At 34.0% G+C, this 22,089-nt stretch overlaps 2 protein-coding genes across 3 annotated transcripts; one reads left to right on the forward strand and one right to left on the reverse strand.

Annotated features, from left to right (window-relative positions):
* The first annotated feature begins 523 nt into the window (after nt 1–523).
* On the forward strand, nt 524–16,793 carry LOC107012180 (E3 ubiquitin-protein ligase CHFR). Of its 2 annotated transcripts, none has more exons than XM_015211947.2 (15): nt 524–700; nt 2,942–3,092; nt 4,608–4,705; nt 5,832–5,890; nt 5,973–6,064; nt 6,157–6,280; nt 6,550–6,636; nt 7,233–7,320; nt 7,579–7,686; nt 7,861–7,961; nt 8,956–9,021; nt 9,125–9,212; nt 10,382–10,442; nt 10,645–10,708; nt 16,493–16,793. In XM_015211947.2, exons 1-15 carry the CDS (start codon nt 640–642, stop codon nt 16,622–16,624), a joined length of 1,380 nt encoding a protein of 459 aa, XP_015067433.1. In that variant the 5' UTR covers nt 524–639; the 3' UTR covers nt 16,625–16,793. The 2 variants fall into 2 exon arrangements, with proteins under 2 accessions (XP_015067433.1, XP_015067434.1); XM_015211948.2 differs by having other exon boundaries at nt 545–700; nt 2,865–3,092.
* Nucleotides 16,794–17,027: 234 nt separating this feature from the next.
* On the reverse strand, nt 17,028–18,999 carry LOC107012179 (beta-D-glucosyl crocetin beta-1,6-glucosyltransferase-like). The gene is made up of 2 exons (XM_015211946.2): nt 18,090–18,999; nt 17,028–17,886 (listed from the first exon to the last, which is right to left on the reverse strand). Exons 1-2 carry the CDS (start codon nt 18,788–18,790, stop codon nt 17,196–17,198), a joined length of 1,392 nt encoding a protein of 463 aa, XP_015067432.1. The 5' UTR covers nt 18,791–18,999; the 3' UTR covers nt 17,028–17,195.
* Between the last annotated feature and the right edge of the window lie 3,090 nt (nt 19,000–22,089).

Here is a 22,089-nt window from a genome sequence, read left to right on the forward strand (position 1 = left end):
CATAACGATTCATATTGTATACACTTGAAGATTTGATTAATACTTTGATGAATAAGAAATGCTCTCATCTTTTGTCTCCCTATTTCTATTGATTTATCTTCAATATTTCTTATTTTATTTTGTTTTAGTTTTACAACAAAGAGATTATTCTTTTTGAAACAGATTAAAAATAAAAGAATGACATTCTTTTTGAAATGGATGGAATATTCTTATATCAAATTAGGAAATAAGTGTAAAACTATCCATTTATTTCATAAAGTAGATAAATATTGTTGGACATCCCAAAATATAATGAATAATTACTGATTATAAAGCATCATCTATTTTAAACAAGGATGACATATAAATAGAAACGAATTTCATATTCAAATTACTTTTTTCAACTTCAAATCAATGAATTTCATGTCATATGTCTTGCACCAACCTAAACATATATGACTAATTTTTGTCATTTTTTATGATAAGTAAAATGTGGGGCCTTGTGTATATTCAAACAGGGCAAAACTGCAAAACTAGAAAAATGGCACGGGACTAATTGCAATATTGTTCCTTCCTTCCTTCCACTGCAATCTTCTCTCCTCTACTAGTACTTGTATATATGAACCCTCGACTTTTTTTCCTCTCTTACCTTACACAGCCATGGAAAAGGGAGAAAGCTCTACTCCTACACTTTCCGAAGACGAAGTCTGGGCCAAACTCAGTAAGCACCATTCCTTACATTTTCTTTCTTTTACAATAAAGGGTTGTCAAATGTAACGTTTTGTAAGTTTTTCATCTTCCTTTTTTTGCGATTTTCTTTGGTTGACCCAAATTAGAATTTCTTGGGTATCAAAATTGTGAATTGTTCATGAAAGGGGTTAACTTGAATTTCCGTTACACTCACAAGGATAGTTTCTTTAAATGTCAATGCTGAAATGCTTTTGATTACTTTGTGGGGTTATAAAGAGAGTCCAAGATAATATTTTTGAGGTTTCTTCAAGTATGGTAGTGGTTGAAGTAGCCTGCTATTTGCTTATTACAGTTTAATTTTGTGTAATATATTGCTCCGTATCTGTTCTTGATTAAATTGCTTTTTTGATTTATGTATTTAGTGCATTTGTGTGATTTCATTTTGGAAGTGCATAATCCATGTAGTTTGGCTTTGTTGAATGACAAAGAAGGATTGGTTAACTATCTGTGAGTCCAAGAATGGTGAAATGCCGTGAACATGTATAATCATTGACAGCTGATAGGGTCTATATAGAGGAGACACCAAATCCTGCAATTTACATTGTTAAATATTAGGGCTACATCAGAATAAGTTCATTTAAATATTAATTCAATGTGAATTACTTGAAGGCAAAAGGTTTGGGGCCGATTTTCACATATAAGATCATCAAATATTACATTTGAATATATGCACTGAATTTCCAATATCTTGAAATTGTAGCATATTATGATGCTTATGTTATTATTACTAAATAAACAGGAGATGGTTAAATAGGATCTCCAGTAACGTGTTAAAAGTTTGTGTTCTACAACACCAGAGCTTTGCTAGAGTATCATTGATCAATGGCATTTGGCATAAGATATTTGCTTATATTTCATATTAAAATTAAAACATGTCAGTCTTGTGTGACCAGAAAATTCCAAATAGTCTATGAAACTTTCAGCAGATAATGGAATTAAAAGGATTGTTCTTATTTATTTTGATTTTGACTTAAAACGACATTTTTTCTTTAAAAGTTCAAATTTTTAGGAAATATTTTGGTTTGCTCCTTCGAAGAGAGTTTTGTGGTGATAAATCCTTTGACCCCTTCCCCTTTGAGGGAAGGGATCCAAGGAAGCAGCCTGTTGTCAACCCCCTTCCCTTTTCACAAGCATGTTGGTGATGTTTAGTGATTTGATTCATATCAGCGTAGCATTATGTTTAATACTGTGTGATTTTTGAGGTTGACCACTGTGTTGGATCTATCACTATCATTTTTGTAACACTTCCTATATGCCATGGAACCAACTTTGCCATAATAGATGGAGATGACTAGGAATTGTGCTCGTCTTCTTATCACTCAATTTTGTGGTTTTACTTGATTTATTAATATCAGAATAGCATTAAGATAGCACCGAATTACATTAGTTGCAATTTTGAGATTGCTAATCCAACCCATTCCAACAGTTCAATAGTTCTTTTGTTGATTAGGCAACACTTACTGTGGTCTCATCATGCCAGAAAAATAACTGCCTCAATTGGTAAGAAACATGACTGTGCAACATTAAATGGTCAACGCTTTCACTTCTCAACCCACTCAACCAGCATCTGCTGCAAAGTTGGTTCTTTCTATAACTTCATGGCTTAAGCAGGCATCTTTTGCTACCAACCAAGAGAAACAAGCCACTTTGTATGGAGACCCTGATCTGCAGATACGTTTTTATGGCAAGTGTGGTTCATTTGTAACGTTCTTGTCCTTGTTGCCTTCCCATAGCAAGTTTCTTCCAATTTGTCCTGTGTTTTCTCTACTTCACAGGCATAGGGAAATAATGGCACTACATATGTAGGAACTGAATCCAAAACACTAGTAGTCAAGGCTAGCTTACCTTCAAGGGATAGTCTTTTCTCACACCTCTCTAAGACAACCCACTGTAACTTTTTGTTTAGCAACCAAAGGAAGATCCAAAATAGCTATTAGATAAGGAACCTATTATACATCCTATAATACCACAGAGTCTTGCAATATTAGGTACCTCAATCTCTGGAGTCTGGATACACCATGCTTTTCTTCTAGTTGATATTGGCGATACTTGATTTGCTTTTTTAATTGTGTTGTGCAGTGATATAGACTTCTATTTGAATCACTATTCATTCTTCACTTGTTTGATGATTTTAGCTTTTCAGAAGTACAAGGAAGATGTGAACTGAGATGAATGTTGTTTATTGACTAGCATTTTGTCCTTATAAATATAGTACCGACAGACTCTCGCTATTCAGAAATTGAGTTAAGGTTGAAGGAGACCGTAATATGCAGTGAAGTAAAGCATTCTTCTTCTGAAAAGCAAGATTGGTGTAAAATAACAAGGAATGTGGATCTAGATTCTGCCATGATGCAAAATAGAAGGTAAACATTTCTGGTTGTGTAAATATTTCATTTTACGCAAGCGTATTTGGTTCATGCTGTCCTGTATATGGTTTAAGATAACTTCGTTATGGATCTATTTAACAAAAGACAAGATAAACTGTGATCATCCACCCAGTTATTGGGTTTTAGATTGTTTTGTATTCTCCAGCCCAAATTGATTTTTGAAGTAAAAATACTAGAAAATATGCTGCTAAATCCATACTCTTTCCTTCCCTCAATAAAAAATGAATGGAATGATAAAACTTTTTTCCATGTACTTGAGATGCATCCCAGTGTCCTGTAATTGGTCTTTAGTGGTATATTTGGTATCAGCTAAAGGGAATCCTAGTTTTTGGGTTTACAATCCTTGAGTTCTCTCTCCATAATTAATAATTTGCTTAAGTAACTTCTTGATGCATGTTTGGGAAGCTTATTAGTTGAAGTTGCTTGGACTAATGCTCCTATACCCAAGAATACTTGGTGCTGCATTTTTAACTGTGAAGAGATTGAACCTGTAGTAATATTCACTTAACCATATCTTCAATCTCTCTTCTGATGCTATTACTCACAGCATTATGCATAATCTACATCGAGTTTGAATAGAAATACATGGTCAAATGGTCATGGTACTGTTGGTTGAACTATCTTTAAATGACAAGGGGCAAAGATCATCAATCCTTCATCCGATCGATCCAGCCTTCTGTGGAGTGCACTGGGTAGAATATGATAGCTTACGGACTTGACGGGAAATAATCGGAGGGGGGATTTGAAGAGATGTGGGGAAGATACTGTGGCACATTAAAACTTGAAAGAAGGTTATTCTTTCACTTTGTATATGAGGGATGTAATATTAATGGAGCATAACTTAATAAGAGAAGTTGAATTGTAAGGAATTGATATTGTTTGTTTAAATAAAATAGAGTAGATACTTACACATCATGTTACATTCTAAGTGATTACACAGTTGTGGAATCTTGTGTGTTAACTGATTAGTATTGATTGGGTAGCACTAAAGACTGAAGAAGAAACAATCAAAGTTGGAGATGGCAAGGAGATAAACAACATTATGTGAGAACTATGCCTTTTGCATTATTTTGGCTAAGTTGGAATAAAAGAAATAGGAAACTATGTCGTAGTAGTGTCACTAGTGAGAGAAGTATAAGTGATTAAGTGGTATAAAAAGATATTTTTTGTGCCATATACTTTTTTGGATGTAAAGAGAATCATGATTGAGATAGCATGGTAGCTGAAATTGTTAAGTCCCGCGCTCACTACAATGAATGATATTCTGTTTTATCAGAAATATTTTTTTATTGTTTGCTTTTGTTGTTTCCGTCAATTGCTACTTTGTGGACTCTAGCAGTTTAAAATGAATCGTCTCTTCAACAATTGTCAGTGACCTCTGTTGTTTCCGTGGTGCTTTCCTATGCAGCTTTGTCTTGGGTAATTGCATTTGCTTTTTGTTTCAATCAAAGTTGTACGTGTGTTTACTATCTACATCTTTGTCTAATATAGTTTGAAAGAAATTCTTGTTGATGAGACGGTTGTTCAGGAAGAGCATGCTGCTGTAATTAAGTGTGGCAGTGAAATTTCACTAGGTCCCAGTGATGAAGGTGAGTTATACTTGTTACTTATCATATTCCTTTTTGGAGTCATTAATCTGCCTTGCACTTTTAAGAATTCCAATATATTTCTTTGCGTGTACCTGTCCTCTTTCTATTACCTGCACTGTACTTTTTAGGTGTGTTATCCAGGAGATAAAAAGAAAATAGAACTCCTTAACACCGTGCTGCTCCTCCGTGAGTGATATGAATCCTGAGGTTGCTAGTTTCTTGTTAGATGTGAGTGTTGTACTAATAGCCCTATATACAAATATTGTCAGCTAATACTGAATTTGTTGATATACGTTCGTCTTCAATCCGAGCCTTGGTGCAATGGTCAGTGTCTACTTTTGTGACCTATAGTTCATTTGTTTGAGGTGTGGAGGTAGCCTATTTGCAGAAATCAGGGGAAGGTTACGTGCAATATGTGCCCATTCTCCTCCTTCCCCCAATATAGCCTTGGAGCATTTCATGCATGGGTTGCACCCTTTATGTTCCTTTTCAATTGTACTGCCATTTAAAAGATGTTTTCCTGGTCACTATATGTTTCTATTAACTTAGAAGCTATAGATGTGGACATGTGGTGTAATTGGCTAATGCCTTCAGATGTTAGGAGTATACTTGAAAGATGGAAAGGGCAGGAGATTGCAAACATCCAGAAACAGTTTTGGAGGACTATCCCTCTGTGTATAATCTGGACTATTTGGACTGATAAAAATAGTGCTTGCTTTGAGAACAAAAAGTACCATATTTCTATAGTCAAGAACCTTTGTCTGCACAGTCTATTTTTTTGGTGTGAGAGGAGTCTGCTACACAATATGGATCAATATATGGATTTCTTGGATTCACTTGGGAATTGTGTAATATGAATCTATTGTACGGGGGATGTTTGTTTCTGTACCTTTATTAATAAAACTTTTATCTTGTAAAAGAAAAAAGAACTTACAAGCTAGAGATTGAGTTCAGTTGGCCATTTGAATAGATAAGTAGGTCAAGGAGGATTTGATGAAGAATATATCCACTCTCGTCATTTTATGAAATGTAATCTCATCCCAGGTTTTAACTCGAAATGCATTAGAAAGGCATATCTCATGGGCAATGATGTGTGGCTTATAGCGTTATGCTTCAATGTTGTTAGGTTATGTGAAATACCGATTCGAAATAATGCCTACTGAGGAATCTCGCAGATACATACAGGTAAGTTATGTAACCTTTTAGCAACATTATATATCCGCTGTTATCAGTTTATGTTGTGTCACATGGGCTATTGTTATGCTAGATTTATCTCGATGTCGAGTATGCGAAATGCTGTATCTGCTTGAACATCTGGCATGATGTTGTCACAGCTGCACCTTGCCTTCACAATTTCTGGTTAGTGGTTTAGATCTTTTAGTGGTTTGAAAAACCATTTGGATTTTGATCCTTGACTAGATGTGCTATCATATATGTTCTTCAATCTCCAGTAATGGATGCTTTTCAGAGTGGTTAAGGAGGTCCCAAGAGAGGCGTTCAAGTGTTTTATGTCCCCATTGCAGAGCAGTTGTACATTTTGTTGGAAGGAACCATTTTTTGCATAACATTGAGCAAGTAAGACGTGAAATTGATTTGCTTTTGCCCTTATTTCCAGTTCGACAAACTGTCCTTTTTAAGTTACTTTGCATTTAATTATTTTTCTAAGTTTTAGGATTAAAATCCTTTTTAATAGGTCCTGTTCAAGTTGTAATTCTGTTATGTTCTGCCTTTTCTATTAAAAAACTTTTTGCCTAACCTAAGCATGTATCTCTTTGTCGAAGCATTAGATGCATGTTTTAATTTATTGTGAGTTGTAGTTAAAAGTTTATGCCCTTATTATGCAGGATATACTGCTTGCTGATCCTTCTTTGAAACGCTCGAGTGAAGATATTGTGCTGCTTGATTCCAATGCATCAATAAAGTCACCACTTGTGAGTAGTCTAACTTACCATATGAGATGCCTTTGTAAATTGCAGCTCCTGTGTAAGGCTTTGTTAGTGCTCTTCCCCAACTCTTATTATATGCTTGCTCCTGTGCTTCCAAAGATCTTTACACTGCATGTCAGGTATTGCTGTTCCGTATTTTGTAACTATCTCTCCGTGCAGTAGATATTTAGGAGTTCCGCTTCAATTATAAGTGGTCTGTTTTGATTACTGTCTATCATATGCCATACTTACACTAATTAACTTGTTAAAAATTTAGGATCATAAACACATTATTTTACTGTTGTTGCTGTCCTTTTTTCTGTACGCCCTGTATTGTTTTCCTTTTCATGGTTTTTTCGCTGCCAATTTTCCTTCTCATAACTGCTCTGCTTAGCTGCACTAAGGCACTTGAGCCAAGGGTCCTTCGGAAACAGCCTCTACCTCCATGAGGTAGGGATAACGGTTTGCATACACTGTACCCTCCACAGACCCCTCTTGTGGGATTTCACTGGGTATATTGGTGTTATTGCAGTAGTAGTATCATAAGCGCTCAACAATTTGTTTTTTTAAAAGTTGGTAAACATACTAACCCCTATGAGCAGGTCCTCAGCAGTAGAAAAAGTCGCAGGAAGAGGGAACGTTCTCCATCAGATGCAGCAGATAGGTGGGAGCATTCATGCCCTCAGTGTGGTAACTGCATTTTTCCTGAATCTAGACATTATTTGCAATTTGGGAACTGATATAAAGTGAAACATGTTGACTTATTCAGAAAAAATGCTTTATTGAGTTACTGCACAATGTAAATCTCATGTAAAGCTTGAGAGAATCTAATACTATTCTCTTGTGACTTTAAATTTATTATGGTTTCTATTCTGTATTCAACCATTGAACTAAAACCATTTAAAATTATGTACTTCGATTTTCTAACATTGAGAAGCTTGCACTCAGACACTGAATATGGAGGTTATCAGTGCAATGAAAGCACAGTTCATCTTCAATGTCAAGCATGTGGAGGAATGATGCCCTCTCGATCAAACGTTGGAGTGCAACAACACTGTACGTACTATACTTCGAAACCCTTCGTTATTATGTTCTTGTTAGAAAATATCTAGTCCTCACCTGTGTTTTTGTGATTGTATGTGTTTTCTTTCCTCAACTTGAAATATTAGCGTTCTCTATTCCTCTTTTAAGTGTTTAGTGTGTGAGACCTAAGGCGGTATGGCTTTGTAGGTTTGGGATGTGATCGAGCATTTTGTGCTGCTTATTGGCGTTCTCAGGGAGTTAATGGAAGCAACTCACATCCACTCTGCAGTCCTGAAACATTCAAGCCTGTAATTACTTTAAATCTGGTTTACTTTCTGATTTGTGCAAACTATGTTTTGCTATACTGGTATGAAAGATGTTTAGAGCATCAATTCCAACTGAACTTGGTATGTTACGTAAAGTTGGAATGAAATTCTTAGAAATTTATTTCACGGGTCTGTAAGAGGACCTTATTGTGTCCTACTCAGACATCTGTATGTTTTGTAGGAGCTTGGCTTTAAAATTTCAGAAAATTGTGTACATTCGAAATACCTAATGGTCTAGGGATGACATTGCACTGATTTTTGCCAGTTACAAATAATTGCCAACCTAGAATAGGTGCAAAGGCCAGTGATTATATATTCTCATTGCTTATCCTTGTAATTTCTTTAGAATGATAACCGGTTAGTTGTGTGGACTCTTCACTTCTGATGCCGCTCCTGTGTCAGATTCTCCAAAAATACACTACTTTTGGCGAATCCTACACGCATCCATTGATATTTTTGACGAGTCCGAACAACATAGGATAACCCTGTCTCCAGTCACTACCCGGTGGAAATAATCTTGAAACTTTTTTGTGATTAGTTTTCACTCTTGCTCTCCTGCTTTCAGCTTTTTTACTTTTATTTATCCAAGCTCGCATAACCACATCTTATCCCCCACCCCACCCCCCACACACACCTTGAGTTAAGGTTAATATTATCTCCATGACCGGCATTTCTGTGACTAAAAGAGTTCCAAGTTGGTTGAATAGTTGAGGTTCTGCCTAAACTAGCCTGGATACCACCATCGCAAAAGAAAGGTCCCAAGTTGGTCGGTGGTCCTTATTATACAAGTCAACGAGAAGACGTGATCTATAATTTGACATTTCTTCTCCTTGTTTCTTCATTTGATTGCTTTCTCCTGTTTCCTGTTCTTTTTCTCCTTAATGATGGTAATACTTTTGTTGAGTTTCTTCCAGCATTTACTTGTGAAGTCTTGCTTTTTAAAGAATATGTCAACTTAATGCACATGTTTTTACAGATTGCAGAACGTACAGTTTCTAGAATCCCCTCCTTGGCACATGAGAAGAATCATTATGAACAAAATGTATGGCTTCTTTGTTTTCTCTATGGTGCTTTTGATGCATTATTATTATTCTCAATAATTTTGTTGGAATACTAAATCTGCTGACTCTGTGATCCTCTACTAGATCACTGAAAGATGCATTAGACAGATGGGAAGGTCATTGCAAGATGTGGTAGCTGAATGGATTTTGAAGTTTGATAAGCGGGAGATAGGTAAATTGATTGTTGGAAACTTGAGAATCAGTTCCTTTCTCGTCCTGTCTTTGATATTATTTATGGTTTATTCCTCTCTCCCTAAATGCATATATCTGTCAGCCTATAGTCGACTATTATTGTTTGACCCTCAAGTCCACCTCCCAGACAAAAAAGTACCACCTCTAGTCTGGAAGATCCAATAGGAGGTACAAACATTTTGAAAAATTGGCAGTCTGGAGAATTTTTCTCTTCATGGAAACAAATATGTTCTTTGTTTTTTCAGCTTGTACTTCTCTTCATGGAAACAAGTATAGACACTTCTTTCAGAGTGTGTACCTACTACAAGTAGGATTGCTTCTGATTGGTGTAGTAACTAGAGCTTCTATGCGTCTTAGTCCTTGCTTCCTTTTTGTCCAGCTTATTATTCCAAATGACGTTATATATAGGAATTGCATTTTCTTCGTCCATTCCAAGAAACATTGTCACTTCCCTTTTTTTTTAGGGGGAAGATCAATCATATTAAAACTTGTGAATAAGACTTTGTTTGACACACACTGTCTTCAGCAGCACAGTGGGCTATTAGGTATTGTGGAATAAATTTTCCCTTATTTCCTTTTGGTGAACCCATGAGGTTCCTTTATGTATAGAAGGTTGGATGTCATTTGCAGAAAGTTGTGTTTTGTCACTTTTGTCATGAAGTTCTCTATCTTCTAGTGCACTCCTTGTCATTCAGGCATGTTTTTGCCATTTTCTTAAATGAAATTGATTACTTTATCAAAGGAAAGTATCTTGAAACCCGAAGTCAACTTGTAGCATTATCCACCTTGTTTCTAAATTTCTAAATCTTATTAGCTAGAGGAGAAATAATGTCTTTTCCTTGTTCACCTAAATAAATGGGAAATTGAAGTTTTGAACAATCATACTGGATAGATGGCACACCATTTTCTCGATTAGCGTGATATAATAAATAGTGGAGGTGAAAACAATACATCAATTGGTTACAATTGAACCTATAAAAAAGGAAAAGTGGTTGCTACTTGTCATGTCTTTGATAGTCCTCGTTTGAAACCAACATGAGCTTAGATTTTAATGTTAGTGAATCAGGAAAAAAGGCACTTGATTAGGTTTTTTAATATTGTCCTTAAATTGATTTTCCTGCTATTAAAATGTGCTTCTATTTTCTTCAGATCGCACAAGAATGCCGTTGAATCATGCCGAGATGATAACTTCTCGTACTTCTACTTGTAGGTGAGTAGGTTTCTTCTTGGAGATGTTGAATGCGAATTTTGTATTTCTGGAAATTGTGTCATCTTGCACCTGATGGCTTCTGATTTGACTTTTGTGGCTACTTTTCCATGAAGTTAGGAAAATGCCTGTTATTCAATATAATTTTGAGCTTTCATTCAGTGAACCAATTCTTCTGGCTGATTATCTTTGTCTCTATATGCAGCGAGTGCTATGACAAGTTAGTCTCATTCCTTTTGTATTGGTTCAGAGTTACACTGATAAGCCATGTAAGTTGCCACTGATCCTTGTTGATTCTTCAGTTATTTCCACTATTTCTTGTGGATTTACTTAAAATGTAAAAGGAATATTTTATTAAAAGTTGAGTTTCCCTATAATATATCATAAGCTTTTATCTAGCATAGTATGCTAACTATAAGAAGTTGAGTATGATGAGCATGTTATCAAGTAGTTCATTCATGGCATGTATAGTTAGCATACTTTTGCAATATATGGTTGGCATCTCATAATACCAACTATACTAAGTATCCATTTGGAATCACCTTAGTTACACATATCAACTTTAGACCTCATCATAATCCTTATATGAGTGAATAACCATGTTCATCACATATACATAAGGAGAGTCATACCATGACAACAATCCAATCAACATATATCATACCTTCATGTCTTACCTTTAGCATAATAAACCAACCACAATCCCTTTCAAAGTTTACTTGTGCAATATAAAAGTGAAGTCTCATACCCCTACTCCTTTTTTTTTGAGAAGGTAACAACTTGTATTCTATTCCAAAACAAAAAACCAGAACCTGCCACAACAAATTACAGGTTCCTAATTACAATTGTGGAGAGTACCAGGAAGAACTTTAATTCTATAGCAAAATTTACAAGGAACCCAAAACATCTTTGACTGATTCTAGATCTACCATGTACTCTTATTTACACCAAAAAAGAAACAAAACTAAGCCGTTCATCTTAATCTTCTGGATGAAATTGCTCTTGTTTTGGAAGCATATGAGGTTTCTTTCTTTCCACACTGACACTGCCAGATGCAAGCCGGAATGATTTTTCATCTTTCTTTATGCCCGATAACGCTTGCATACCTGCTCCATAAGCGTAACTTTCTTAGGCATAACCCATTTCATGCCCTTCTGGTTGATAAAGACATTCCACAAAATGTTGGTTATTCTACAGTGAAGGAAGAGATGGTTGACATTCTCTACTTTTTCTTCACTACATAGTAGGCACCTATGACTCAGTTGAATATTTTTTTCATAAGATTTTCCTGGGTCAAAACTGCTTGCTTGAAGGAGCCCAGTAAAACAAGACACTTTGTAGGGAATTTTAGTTTTCCATATCAATTTCCATGGCCACCCATTCCTCAGATTGTTACAAGGATTAAATTTTTTTTTTCCGCTTTTCTAACACTGAAATTGTCCCGATTGTGATCCTGCCATCTTGTGCATCAATAGTTCCTTGAACTGCCCCAAGACCTTGTAAAACTCCACCAACCTTTGGATCTCCCAGTCATTTAGAGGTCTTTTAAAGCTCAGACTCCATCCTTGGTTTGACCACATCTACTTATCAAGAATCACAAGTATAGTTCAAGTCATATTCGTTATCTTATCACATAGGGAGAAGTGCATTAACCGACATAGATCATGTGAGCTACATGGAATTTGGTTTCATATGGCCCCACACCGAAAAAAGGCATTCCACTTGCCTAAGGTAGAACTAGACATATTTAGCTATAATGTGGATCCACTAGCTAATACATATGCGGGCACATAGTTATGGGATAGGGAGATTGCTTCTAGAAACCTGGCCTATTGTACTAGCAAGAGAGTTTCCATTTCATGAGAGCATATGTAGAAGTCCCGGCCTAATACTAGCGGGAGAGTCTCTACCTCAGTTGCTATATCCACTCGGTGCTAAGCATTATTCTCCATCTTATACATAGTTAAAGTGAATTACAATTTCATATGTGAAGGAGTACATTACCCTTCATTCAACCCAACTCATAATATAGCTCATTGATTCAACATGGTGAGGACTACCTTTCTCCTTAGAATCATCATATAATTATCCAAAGACAATTCATACGTAGTCATATGTAATAGTAAAGGAACCTAGTCTTTCAACAATACCATAATTCACACAAGTCATTGGATCTTCACCATTCAAGTGGAACATAACTTCATACATAAATACATGAAATCCACCTTTCAAGTGGATCAACCATTCATATATAAGAATCTTAAATATAGAGTACCTTCATACATTGCGTTCAAGGCTATACTTTAAGATTCAACACTTACAATTTACCCTTCAAGGGTCATAGATCATATCTTGCAATCACACTTAGAATTACTACTTTAAGCATGATAAAACAAGACTAATTAACTAAATTAACATAGATACAATTCTCATTATTCATATTGCATCAAAAACCCATCACAATTTCATAAAATTTGGGTCATGGGAAGCACATGGGTTCATGGGGAATCTATCATAAAAGTTATCATTAAACATCAAATCATCCATAATATAAAGCTATTAACTCATAGAAATTCGTTTTAGGAAGAACCCATGACAAGTTTTAAAACCATTGTTTTTGAAAAATTATCCGATTTTCGAAACTTAGAGTTGGAGGGCTTCAAGGAGAAAGAAATTCCATGAAGGAAGGTTCCCATACATAATTGATGTTTTTTCACGAAATTGGAGTGAAAATCTTGGAGCTTGAACCCTAATTTTCAAGCTTTTTGGTGTTCTTCAATGGAGGAACTTGTAGAGAGAAATATTGGAGAAGAGATGAACTTTTTATTTTGAAGTGTGTTTTGTGAAAGTGATTTATTTTGGGGATATATTAATATAAAATTCCATATATAGTGATTTATAAATAATTTAAAATATATCCACTTCTTAATTTAACTTAAAAATAATATTTACGAAAATGTCCTTGCACATAAAGACGTAGCCAAAAAAACTAAAGAAATGTTTAAGGAAGCATTTAAGGTCTTGAAGTGGTCCACTAGCCTTGGACCCTCTCTTGGACTTTGCCTTTTGCTTTTTTAAAGCTAAGGTATATCCATGGGAGTATTCAAATGACCTATTTATACCAAAAATATATTTATTTAAACATAATATAGATTATTCCTATTTAATTTAGACTAAAAAGGAAATTACGATTTCTATCCCTCTTTAAGCCTCCTTTGGATTGCCCAAATAAGACTAAGGCAATTACCAAGGGAGCTTTTAAGGCACTTAGAAGGGTGTACAAGCCGTGAATCCTCCCTTAGACTTTGCATTTGACTTTTTAAAGCTAAGGCATAAGTCTACAAGGGAGTACATGGCATGTTCCCCCTTCACTTGAGCACACGTGCACTGCCTAGTGTTAAGGCAGCCCCTACACGCGTAGTGGTCCCCCCCCCCCCACTTGCACATGTGCACCGCCTAATTACTAAGGTAGCCCTCACGCATGGTGGTCCATGTATAGTGGGGTTCACGTGCAGTGAGGTCCACCTTGGTCCTTGCATCCTCATGTAGACTTCCCTAAAAAAACTAAAACATTGGTTCAAGGAAGCTTCTAAGGGCGGTGAAGGCTTTTACCTTCCTTGAACCTCTCTTTAAAATGTACTTGGTCAAAATTGGCTATATAAGGGATGAGTTGTCTATTGTACTTCATGAGAAGAATATGTTAGCATGCTTAGTTTTGAGTTAAGAGAGTCCATGAATAAAATTTTTTGTGGGAGTAAAGTGCATATGAGCTCCATGAGAGTACGTTGAGCATGTTATGACTAGGAGATGGTAGTTCCTCCTTGAACAAGACTAGTTCTGAGAAGTTCATGCATATTGGATTGATAGATGTAGTTCCTACTTTCTTTGTTGCATCGACTATATTAAAAGGGAGTTAATGTTTCCTCTTTTATGTGATGTATTACTTTGGATGTTTTATGTTTATTGGGCAGCTAGTCTCGAGTCTTTAAATTCCTTAAGGTGTCTAAATCGTCATTCGAGGACGAATGTTTCCAAGGGGGAGATAATGTAACACCCGGAAAACTGATAAGTGAAACTAGAGTCTAACCTAACCTTATAAGTTTATGTATAAATTGAGTTGAAAAATGTCCAAAAATATGACTAAAGTATATTTTCAAGAGAGGGTTCAAGGAAGGTAAAAGGCTTCACCTTCCTTAGAAGCTTCCTTGAACCAATGCCTTTAGCCAATTTTGCCCAAAAGAGGCGGAAGTCCACGTGAGGATGCAAGGACCAAGGTTGACCCCACTGCACATGGACCACCATGTGTGGGGGCTACCTTAGTACACTAGGCAGTGCACGTGTGCAAGTGAGGGGGGGGGGACCACCATGCTTGTGGGGGCTGCCTTAACACTAAGCAGTGCACGTGTGCTCAAGTGAAGGGGGGCGGGGACCATTGCCATGTACTCCTTTGTACACTTATGCCTTAGCTTTAAATTGCCAAAGGCCAAGTCTAAGGGAGGATTCACGACTTGTACACCCTTCTAAGGGCCTTAAAAGCTCCCTTGGTAATTGTCTTAGTTTTATTTGGGCAATCCAAGGGAGGCTTAAAGAGGGGTAGAATCGTAATTTCTTTTTTAGCCTAAATTAAATAGGAATAATTTATATTATGTTTAAATAAATATATATTTGGTATTAATAGGTCATTTGAATACTTCGATGGATATTGCCTTAGCTTTTAAAAAGCTTAAGGCAAGTCCAAGGGAGGGTTTAAGGAAGGCACAACAATTCAAGGACCTTGAATGCTTCCTTAAATCTTTACTTAGTTTTTTTTTGGCTCTAAGTCTTTATGCGCAAGGACGTTTTCGTAAATATTATTTTTAAGTCAAATTAAGAAGTGTGTATATTTTATATTATTTCTAAATAACCATATAAGGGATTTTATATTAAAATATCCCCAAAATAAATCACTTTCACAAACACCCACTTCAAAACAAAAAGTTCATCTCTCTCCAATATTTCTCTGCTAGAGTGAAGAACACCAAGAACTTGAAGATTAGGGTTCAAGCTCCAAGATTTTTCACTTCAATTTCGTGGAAAAACATCAATTAAGTTATGGGAACCTTCATTCATGGAGAAAACCCTTCAACTCTAAGTTTCGAGATTGGGTAATTCTTAAAAAACAAGAGTTTTACATCTAGCCATGGGATCTTCCTAACTTCTATGAGTTAATTGTTTTATATTAGGGATGATTTGATGTTTAATGGTGATTTTTATGATAGATTTCCCATGTGCTTCCTCATGACCTTAATTTTATAAAATTGTGATGGGTTTATTGATGCAATGTGTATGTTTAGAATTGTATCTATGTTAATTTAGTCAAGTAGTCTTGTTTTATTCAGGCTTAAAATAGTAATTCTAAATGTGATTGCAAGATTTGATCTATGACCCTTGAAGGGTAAAATGTAAGGGTTGAATCTTGAAGTATAGCCTTGAAAACAATGTATTAAGGTACTCTATATTTAAGATTCTTATATGTGCTTACTTTTCATATATTTATATTGCAGATCACAAACTCCCGCCCCATAAAACAATTCCCTCAGTTCCAGTTTATATGGCTCTTTCCATTTTTAGTCTGTTAAGAAAATAGAGTACATTTGTTCCATTTGGTTACTCTTTAACTATTAACTTCTCATGTTATTATTAATGACATGCGCTTATAGTTATAGATATATTTAAGACCACAAGTTCTGAGCAGAGGTGAGTTAGGCTTTCAGTTATTGGTTTAGGTCAAACCTACTAGCTCTGATCTAAGCCTTGTATTGTTCATTGAATATATACAATTTATATAATTTAAAAACCCAGCCACTTAAACTTAAAGAGGATTAGAATTTCAAACCTATAAGCTTAAAATCTTGGTCCCGCATATGGTTCCAAGGGTTAATTCAGAAGTCCCCTTTTCTTTGTTAAAAGTTCATGTCCAATTAAAAATAACCATGTAAAATGAAACGGAAGGAGTATCTTGTAAATCTTGAACATTGTATCTGGATCGTAATTTCTTTTGTTTTTGGTGTCAGCATTTAGCTCCAGAGGATGCTCAAAGGCAAGACTGTTGGTATGGATATGCTTGTCGTACACAACACCATAACCAAGAACATGCTCGGAAGAGAAATCATGTCTGCCGGCCGACGAGGGGTAATCATGTCTAGAAATTTCTGCTTCTGGGAACGAACTCCATTCTGTTTTTGTGATTTTCATCTATGATCAAACTATAAACATCTAAATGTTTTTCTTTTCTTCCTTTCTGTTCATATGTTCCTTTTTCGAGTTCATAAATTGGTAAAAGTAAAATAACTTGGCAAACATGCTTGATGAGTTTCAAAGCTCTTGTTTATGCATCTATAGCTGATAAAAGACGCAAATATAAAACGTGTCTTAAAGTAATGAATTAGAGAAAACGTTTTGCGAACTGACTATGGAAACAAGTCAAACCATAAGAAGGGATATTACGGCAATAAGTTATGTTACTGACTAGCAAATGGAAACAAGTCAAACCATAAGAAGGGATGTTACGGCAATAAGTTAATGTTTTCCTATATGATATTTGATGAAATGTCCTATCCAGAATAAATTTTACATTGTTAATTTGAAGATAACTTACTCCGAACGAAACGAAATAACCCGTGAAATTACATTACATTCATTGCAATCTATGTGTAGTTGCATTCGTTATTTGTTGGGAAAAGAGCAAATTACAAAAAAAAAAAAAAACAAGAGAATTTAATAAAGCATTTCAACAGAATCCCTCCTTGTTATTGGTTTACAAAGGTTCAGCAACTCTTTGACAACTTCATCTATTTCCTTGTCTCCATTACCTTTCATTATCTCACTATACTCTCTTGCTTTTTTTCTCAATCTTTGCCCAGTTTTCTCAGCCACCACTTCCCTCACAAGCTTTGCCACTTCATGCTCATCAATATTTCCATCTCTGTCCCTAACAACCTCTTCCCCTACCCCTGCATCAACTATCAACTTTGCATTTAATGGTTGATCAAGGTGCATCGGCATTCCTATTATTGGAACACCAAGTTTAAGTCCTTCCATTACCGAACTCCATCCACAATGACTCACGAATCCTCCAATACTCCAATGGCTTAATATTGTTAACTGTGGTGCCCATCCTTGTACTATTTTTCCTCTGTTTCCAACTCTTTCTAGAAAACCCTTTGGAAGAGCTTCTTCAAGGTTCATAGTTTGTCCAACTGGGAATCTAATTACCCACAAGAAATTCACCTTGCTAAGCTCCAGACCAAGAGCTAGTTCTTCTGTTTCTTCCTTGGATAGGAAATATTCAGTCCCAAATGAAGCGAATACTGTGGAGCATCTTGTTCTACTGTTTAGCCACTCCATGATCTCTGAATGCTCATCCTCTGTTTCTGGTGCTCTAACAAGAGGTCCAACTGGAACATACCTGCAAGTATCGATTGTAATTGAAAATATTAAAATGGATTCAAATAAAAATTAATCCGTAATAGGTTGTGTACTCAAAAAATGAGTTTGCTTATATAATCTAACATATCATTATATTATATGAACTTTTATATAGGGATAGATAATGCTAGTAATTCATCACATCCATGTAAATGAAGGTTTAGGCTAAAATTCGAAACATACCTCTTATTATGTACATTAGAGAGATAATCAATGTATTTTCCTTCTAATTGTCTAATAGACTTGATCAATATGATTTGAGATGATCCATCTATGCATCCATTGACTCTTCTCTGAGTATCTGTAAATCCATCATTACCCTCATCCTCTTCAGTTGGTTCAAACATATCTCTATTCCTCCCATACTCATAATCTCTTAGATAAATAGATGGAAAAGGGTATTCACGAAGAGTCTTTTTTTTACCAATATGAAATAGATAAGAACATGCAGCAGCACCAGGGGTTAAAAACAGAACACAAGGTATATTCAATGAAGCAGCCAAAGTTGGAACCCATGGTTGAAGAAAATCATAAATAACTAAATCTGGTTTCAAAGTAGTAAGTATATGGTAAAAACTAGGTTGAGCCATGTCCACTGCATTTTTAAGAGTTGACATGAGATGAGGTGGAAGTCCATTAGTTGTGTGGTAGTGTGGAGGAAGGTTTGGTAAATTTGGAAGATGAATTTCAACTATTTTTATTGAAATTGAGTATTTTTCAGATATTGTTTGTTTGAATGAATTGATATTGACTTGTGTGGAACATATGTAGATGTAGAAATTTCTATTTGAAAGTGCTTTCGCTAGCTCTATAAAAGGTGTTATGTGACCATGAGCTAGCCATGGTAACATTGCTATTCTAATGCTTCTATGTCTTGTATCCATTGCTTGCAAAGTTTTTTAATCACAAAAAGGGAGATATGAAATTATTACACCATGAACAATAGTAATCATTTGTTTGTATGATTTAGGATATGTATATTCATTTTAAACAAGATATATACTCCCACCACCTCTTTTCCGCTTCATATATTTATTGAGTCATAAAACAGAAATGATACATTTTTTTTTATTAAATATTCTCTCCGTATTATTTTTCGTGACATATTTTAAATTTCGAAATTAAATTAAATTTATTTTTAACAGTAAGCTTTTTATAGTTTTTTTTAAAACAATTTAAATTATCAATTATGATGAATTTTTTATTTTTTATGTAGCTAAATATATATTTTTATTTTAAAAAATTAATTAAAAATTCCATTTATAAATTTTAAGTTTGACTCTCGAAAAATGAAAATATCATATAAATCAAAATTTTAAATTGACTGAAATGATTTATAATTAATAAAAATGATATTATTTTTTCTTTAAAAAAATCTTAAATTTCAAATAGGATTAAACTAACTTTATAAAGTGAAATGGGATAACTTTGTTTTAAACTTTATCTTGTTGAGGTTCTGAGCAATAAAACTTGTATAACGTGGAAGCAAAAGGGAAAGACAAGAAAACGTGTCACAAGAGAAGGGTATACAGATGAGAGCAGCAGACCAGAAATGATTCAACTTGTGATTTACATTCTAAAACGAATGATGATTTCTCCATTATTTTTCTTTTCACACATTTACGAGATATATTAAATATTTACATACCTTTATTTTAATATTTGTTTTAACTTTATGTTAAATTAATTATATCAGGTAAATAAATTCAAAAATAAAGAACATTTTTTATTAATTATTTTCTCTCTATATATATTGTTTCATTATGTTACTTTTTTTTTAATCGTCCCAAAAGAATTAGTACATTCAACGCAAACTTTAAAAGTTTAATTTACGCTTGAATAATTTATTACTAAATAGATATTTATAATTTATTTTAAATTATAAATTTTTATATTTTTTTATATTTTATGTTAAACTAAATTAAATCATATAAATTGAAACATTGAGGAGGCGTAGTCTTTGTGCAGACATCTTTTATGGAAAAAAAATATAACACATAAATATGTCATTTAACTTGACTTCATTTTATGTTTATATTATTTTACTTTGGATATGTACAAGTAGCACTTTAACTTGTATAGAGTTAAACAAATAAATACATGAGTCTTGCATGACATAATATAGATAGGACGTCATACGATAACTTACCTAAACTCCATAGTATAATGACATAAATTACATTCTATTCCTACTATTTTTCAATTCACAAAAATCCCTCAAAATAAGTGCTATCCAAATACATAGCAAACGAGTTGGATACATATTTCGATACATTAAACAAATTCAGTTACACTTCTAAAGGAAAGAGAATTCATTTTGAATGTGACTTCTCCAAATCATGCTAATCAATTTGATGTCAATCTCTCCCAAATGGTAACAACTTAATCAATTCAAAATTCAAATTTTCTTTCATCAATTCTCTTCTAAATATTCAGTCAGATGCAAATCCTTCTAGAATTAATAAATTCATAATTCTTTTTTTTCTTTCTATTTATCGTTTCATGTTTATCAAATAATCATTCAAATTTATCAAAAATTTGATACGATACATAATGAACAGTAGTTGAACAAATAATTTTGTGTGAATCTCAAATTCACCAATTGCAGTATATCGATGAGATGAGGAAGAACTTGAAAATCCGATATATAGCAGAAGGAAATCATAGGAAAATGTTGATTATGTTGTTTGGCTTCCTCTACATCCCATCTCGATCGTGGGCACCATAGTAGGAGATGATCAAAGAAGCTACTGTCCATTTGAATTTGTATTTCATAATACATTAAAATCTAGTTAATGTAGCCCAAAATTCTTCTTCTGATTTTTTCTAAAAAAATCTCAATTTTTTGAATCAAACTTGTCGACAAATTGTACTTATACAACTTGAACATGTCGATCTTGTTGAGACATTTCAAAATATGAGAAAGTGAAGTGAGGTATGAACGATACAAAAGTGATGAAATTGTTATTGGTCAAAATATTGATTTGTGAATCTCAAATCAACCATTGCAGTTGAATTAAAGATCGATAAGTTGTTGAAAAATTTGGAGATCTAATACATTGTTGAGGTGAAGAAACAAGAGTTGGGATTTTCAATGTATTCCTTATGTATTGATACAACAAACACCAATGCTAAAGAGATGCATAGTTTTGATAAATCATTCATACCTTCTGTAATGTTGCATAATTTTTTTTTTTGAATTTTATTTTTGATATGAATAGATTTATAAATACATTACTATTTATATATTTCGTTTAAATTGATAAGTTTTGTATTTCTATTAGATACATTAAATAAATAATTGTTGTTCCATATAATTGTTAGGTTTGAGATTGATACATTACTTTGTGATAGTTTCTACGTATTAAATACCATTAGTATAAATTCAAATTTACGTATCATGGCTAAAAAATTATGTATTTGCTCATGCAAAAATAGAATGTTGTGTATCCGATACATAGAGTATCATGTATCAATTATATCATTTCATAGATGTAAAATTGTGTAAACACACAATTTGTACAATTGTGTTTGATAAAAGGGTATTTGATATTAGCACTGTTTAAATGACATAATATTGTGCACATGATCTTCAAGATCTTCACATATTGCCTCAAACTAAATAGACTTTTGATAATAACATTTACGTATCACCATTTATGAATCTGATACATACTTGTGTGACACATTAATGTATCATGTATTGTGTACGTATGCATATCCTTCGAAATTTGAATAGGATAGAAGATACATAGCAACACCTAGATACATGATACATTTGGTAGAAATTTTATATCAAGTATGAAAACTAATTAAGTTTATATATCAAAACTAATATTTGAACACGATATATTATGCATGATAAAATCGTAATGTATCGAAGTGTTGAAACAAAGACATATACATTAATTTGAGAAACAAAGTGAACTATATACATCAAAAAACAGTTAATGTATCGCAAACTATAATCATAAGATCCGAAACTATAATCATAAGAATAATTTAGTATTTGAACACGATACATTGTACATGATGAAATTATAATGTATAATAACATTGAAATTAAGGTATTATACATTAATTTAAGAAACAAAAACAACAAGATACATTAGAAATCTGAACCCATATATATCAGAAAAAGATGAACAAGAAAATCAACAACTTGATCTATTTCGACTTTTCC

This window comes from Solanum pennellii, chromosome 3 (genome assembly GCF_001406875.1).
Source record: "Solanum pennellii chromosome 3, SPENNV200".
NCBI classification, from domain to species: Eukaryota; Viridiplantae; Streptophyta; class Magnoliopsida; order Solanales; family Solanaceae; genus Solanum; species Solanum pennellii.

What these genes read in the sequence shown, in the direction of transcription:
- LOC107012180 (XM_015211947.2), top strand. Translation starts at nt 640, where the DNA reads ATGGAAAAGGGAGAAAGCTCTACTCCTACACTTTCCGAAGACGAAGTC. An exon ending in CATCAATAAAGTCACCACTT is followed by an intron (nt 6,637 to 7,232) that starts GTGAGTAGTCTA and finishes CCCTATGAGCAG; the next exon opens with GTCCTCAGCAGTAGAAAAAG. An exon ending in TCTCGTACTTCTACTTGTAG is followed by an intron (nt 10,443 to 10,644) that starts GTGAGTAGGTTT and finishes CTCTATATGCAG; the next exon opens with CGAGTGCTATGACAAGTTAG.
- LOC107012179 (XM_015211946.2), bottom strand. Translation starts at nt 18,790, where the DNA reads ATGGATACAAGACATAGAAGCATTAGAATAGCAATGTTACCATGGCTA. An exon ending in TCTAATGTACATAATAAGAG is followed by an intron (nt 17,887 to 18,089) that starts GTATGTTTCGAA and finishes CGATACTTGCAG; the next exon opens with GTATGTTCCAGTTGGACCTC.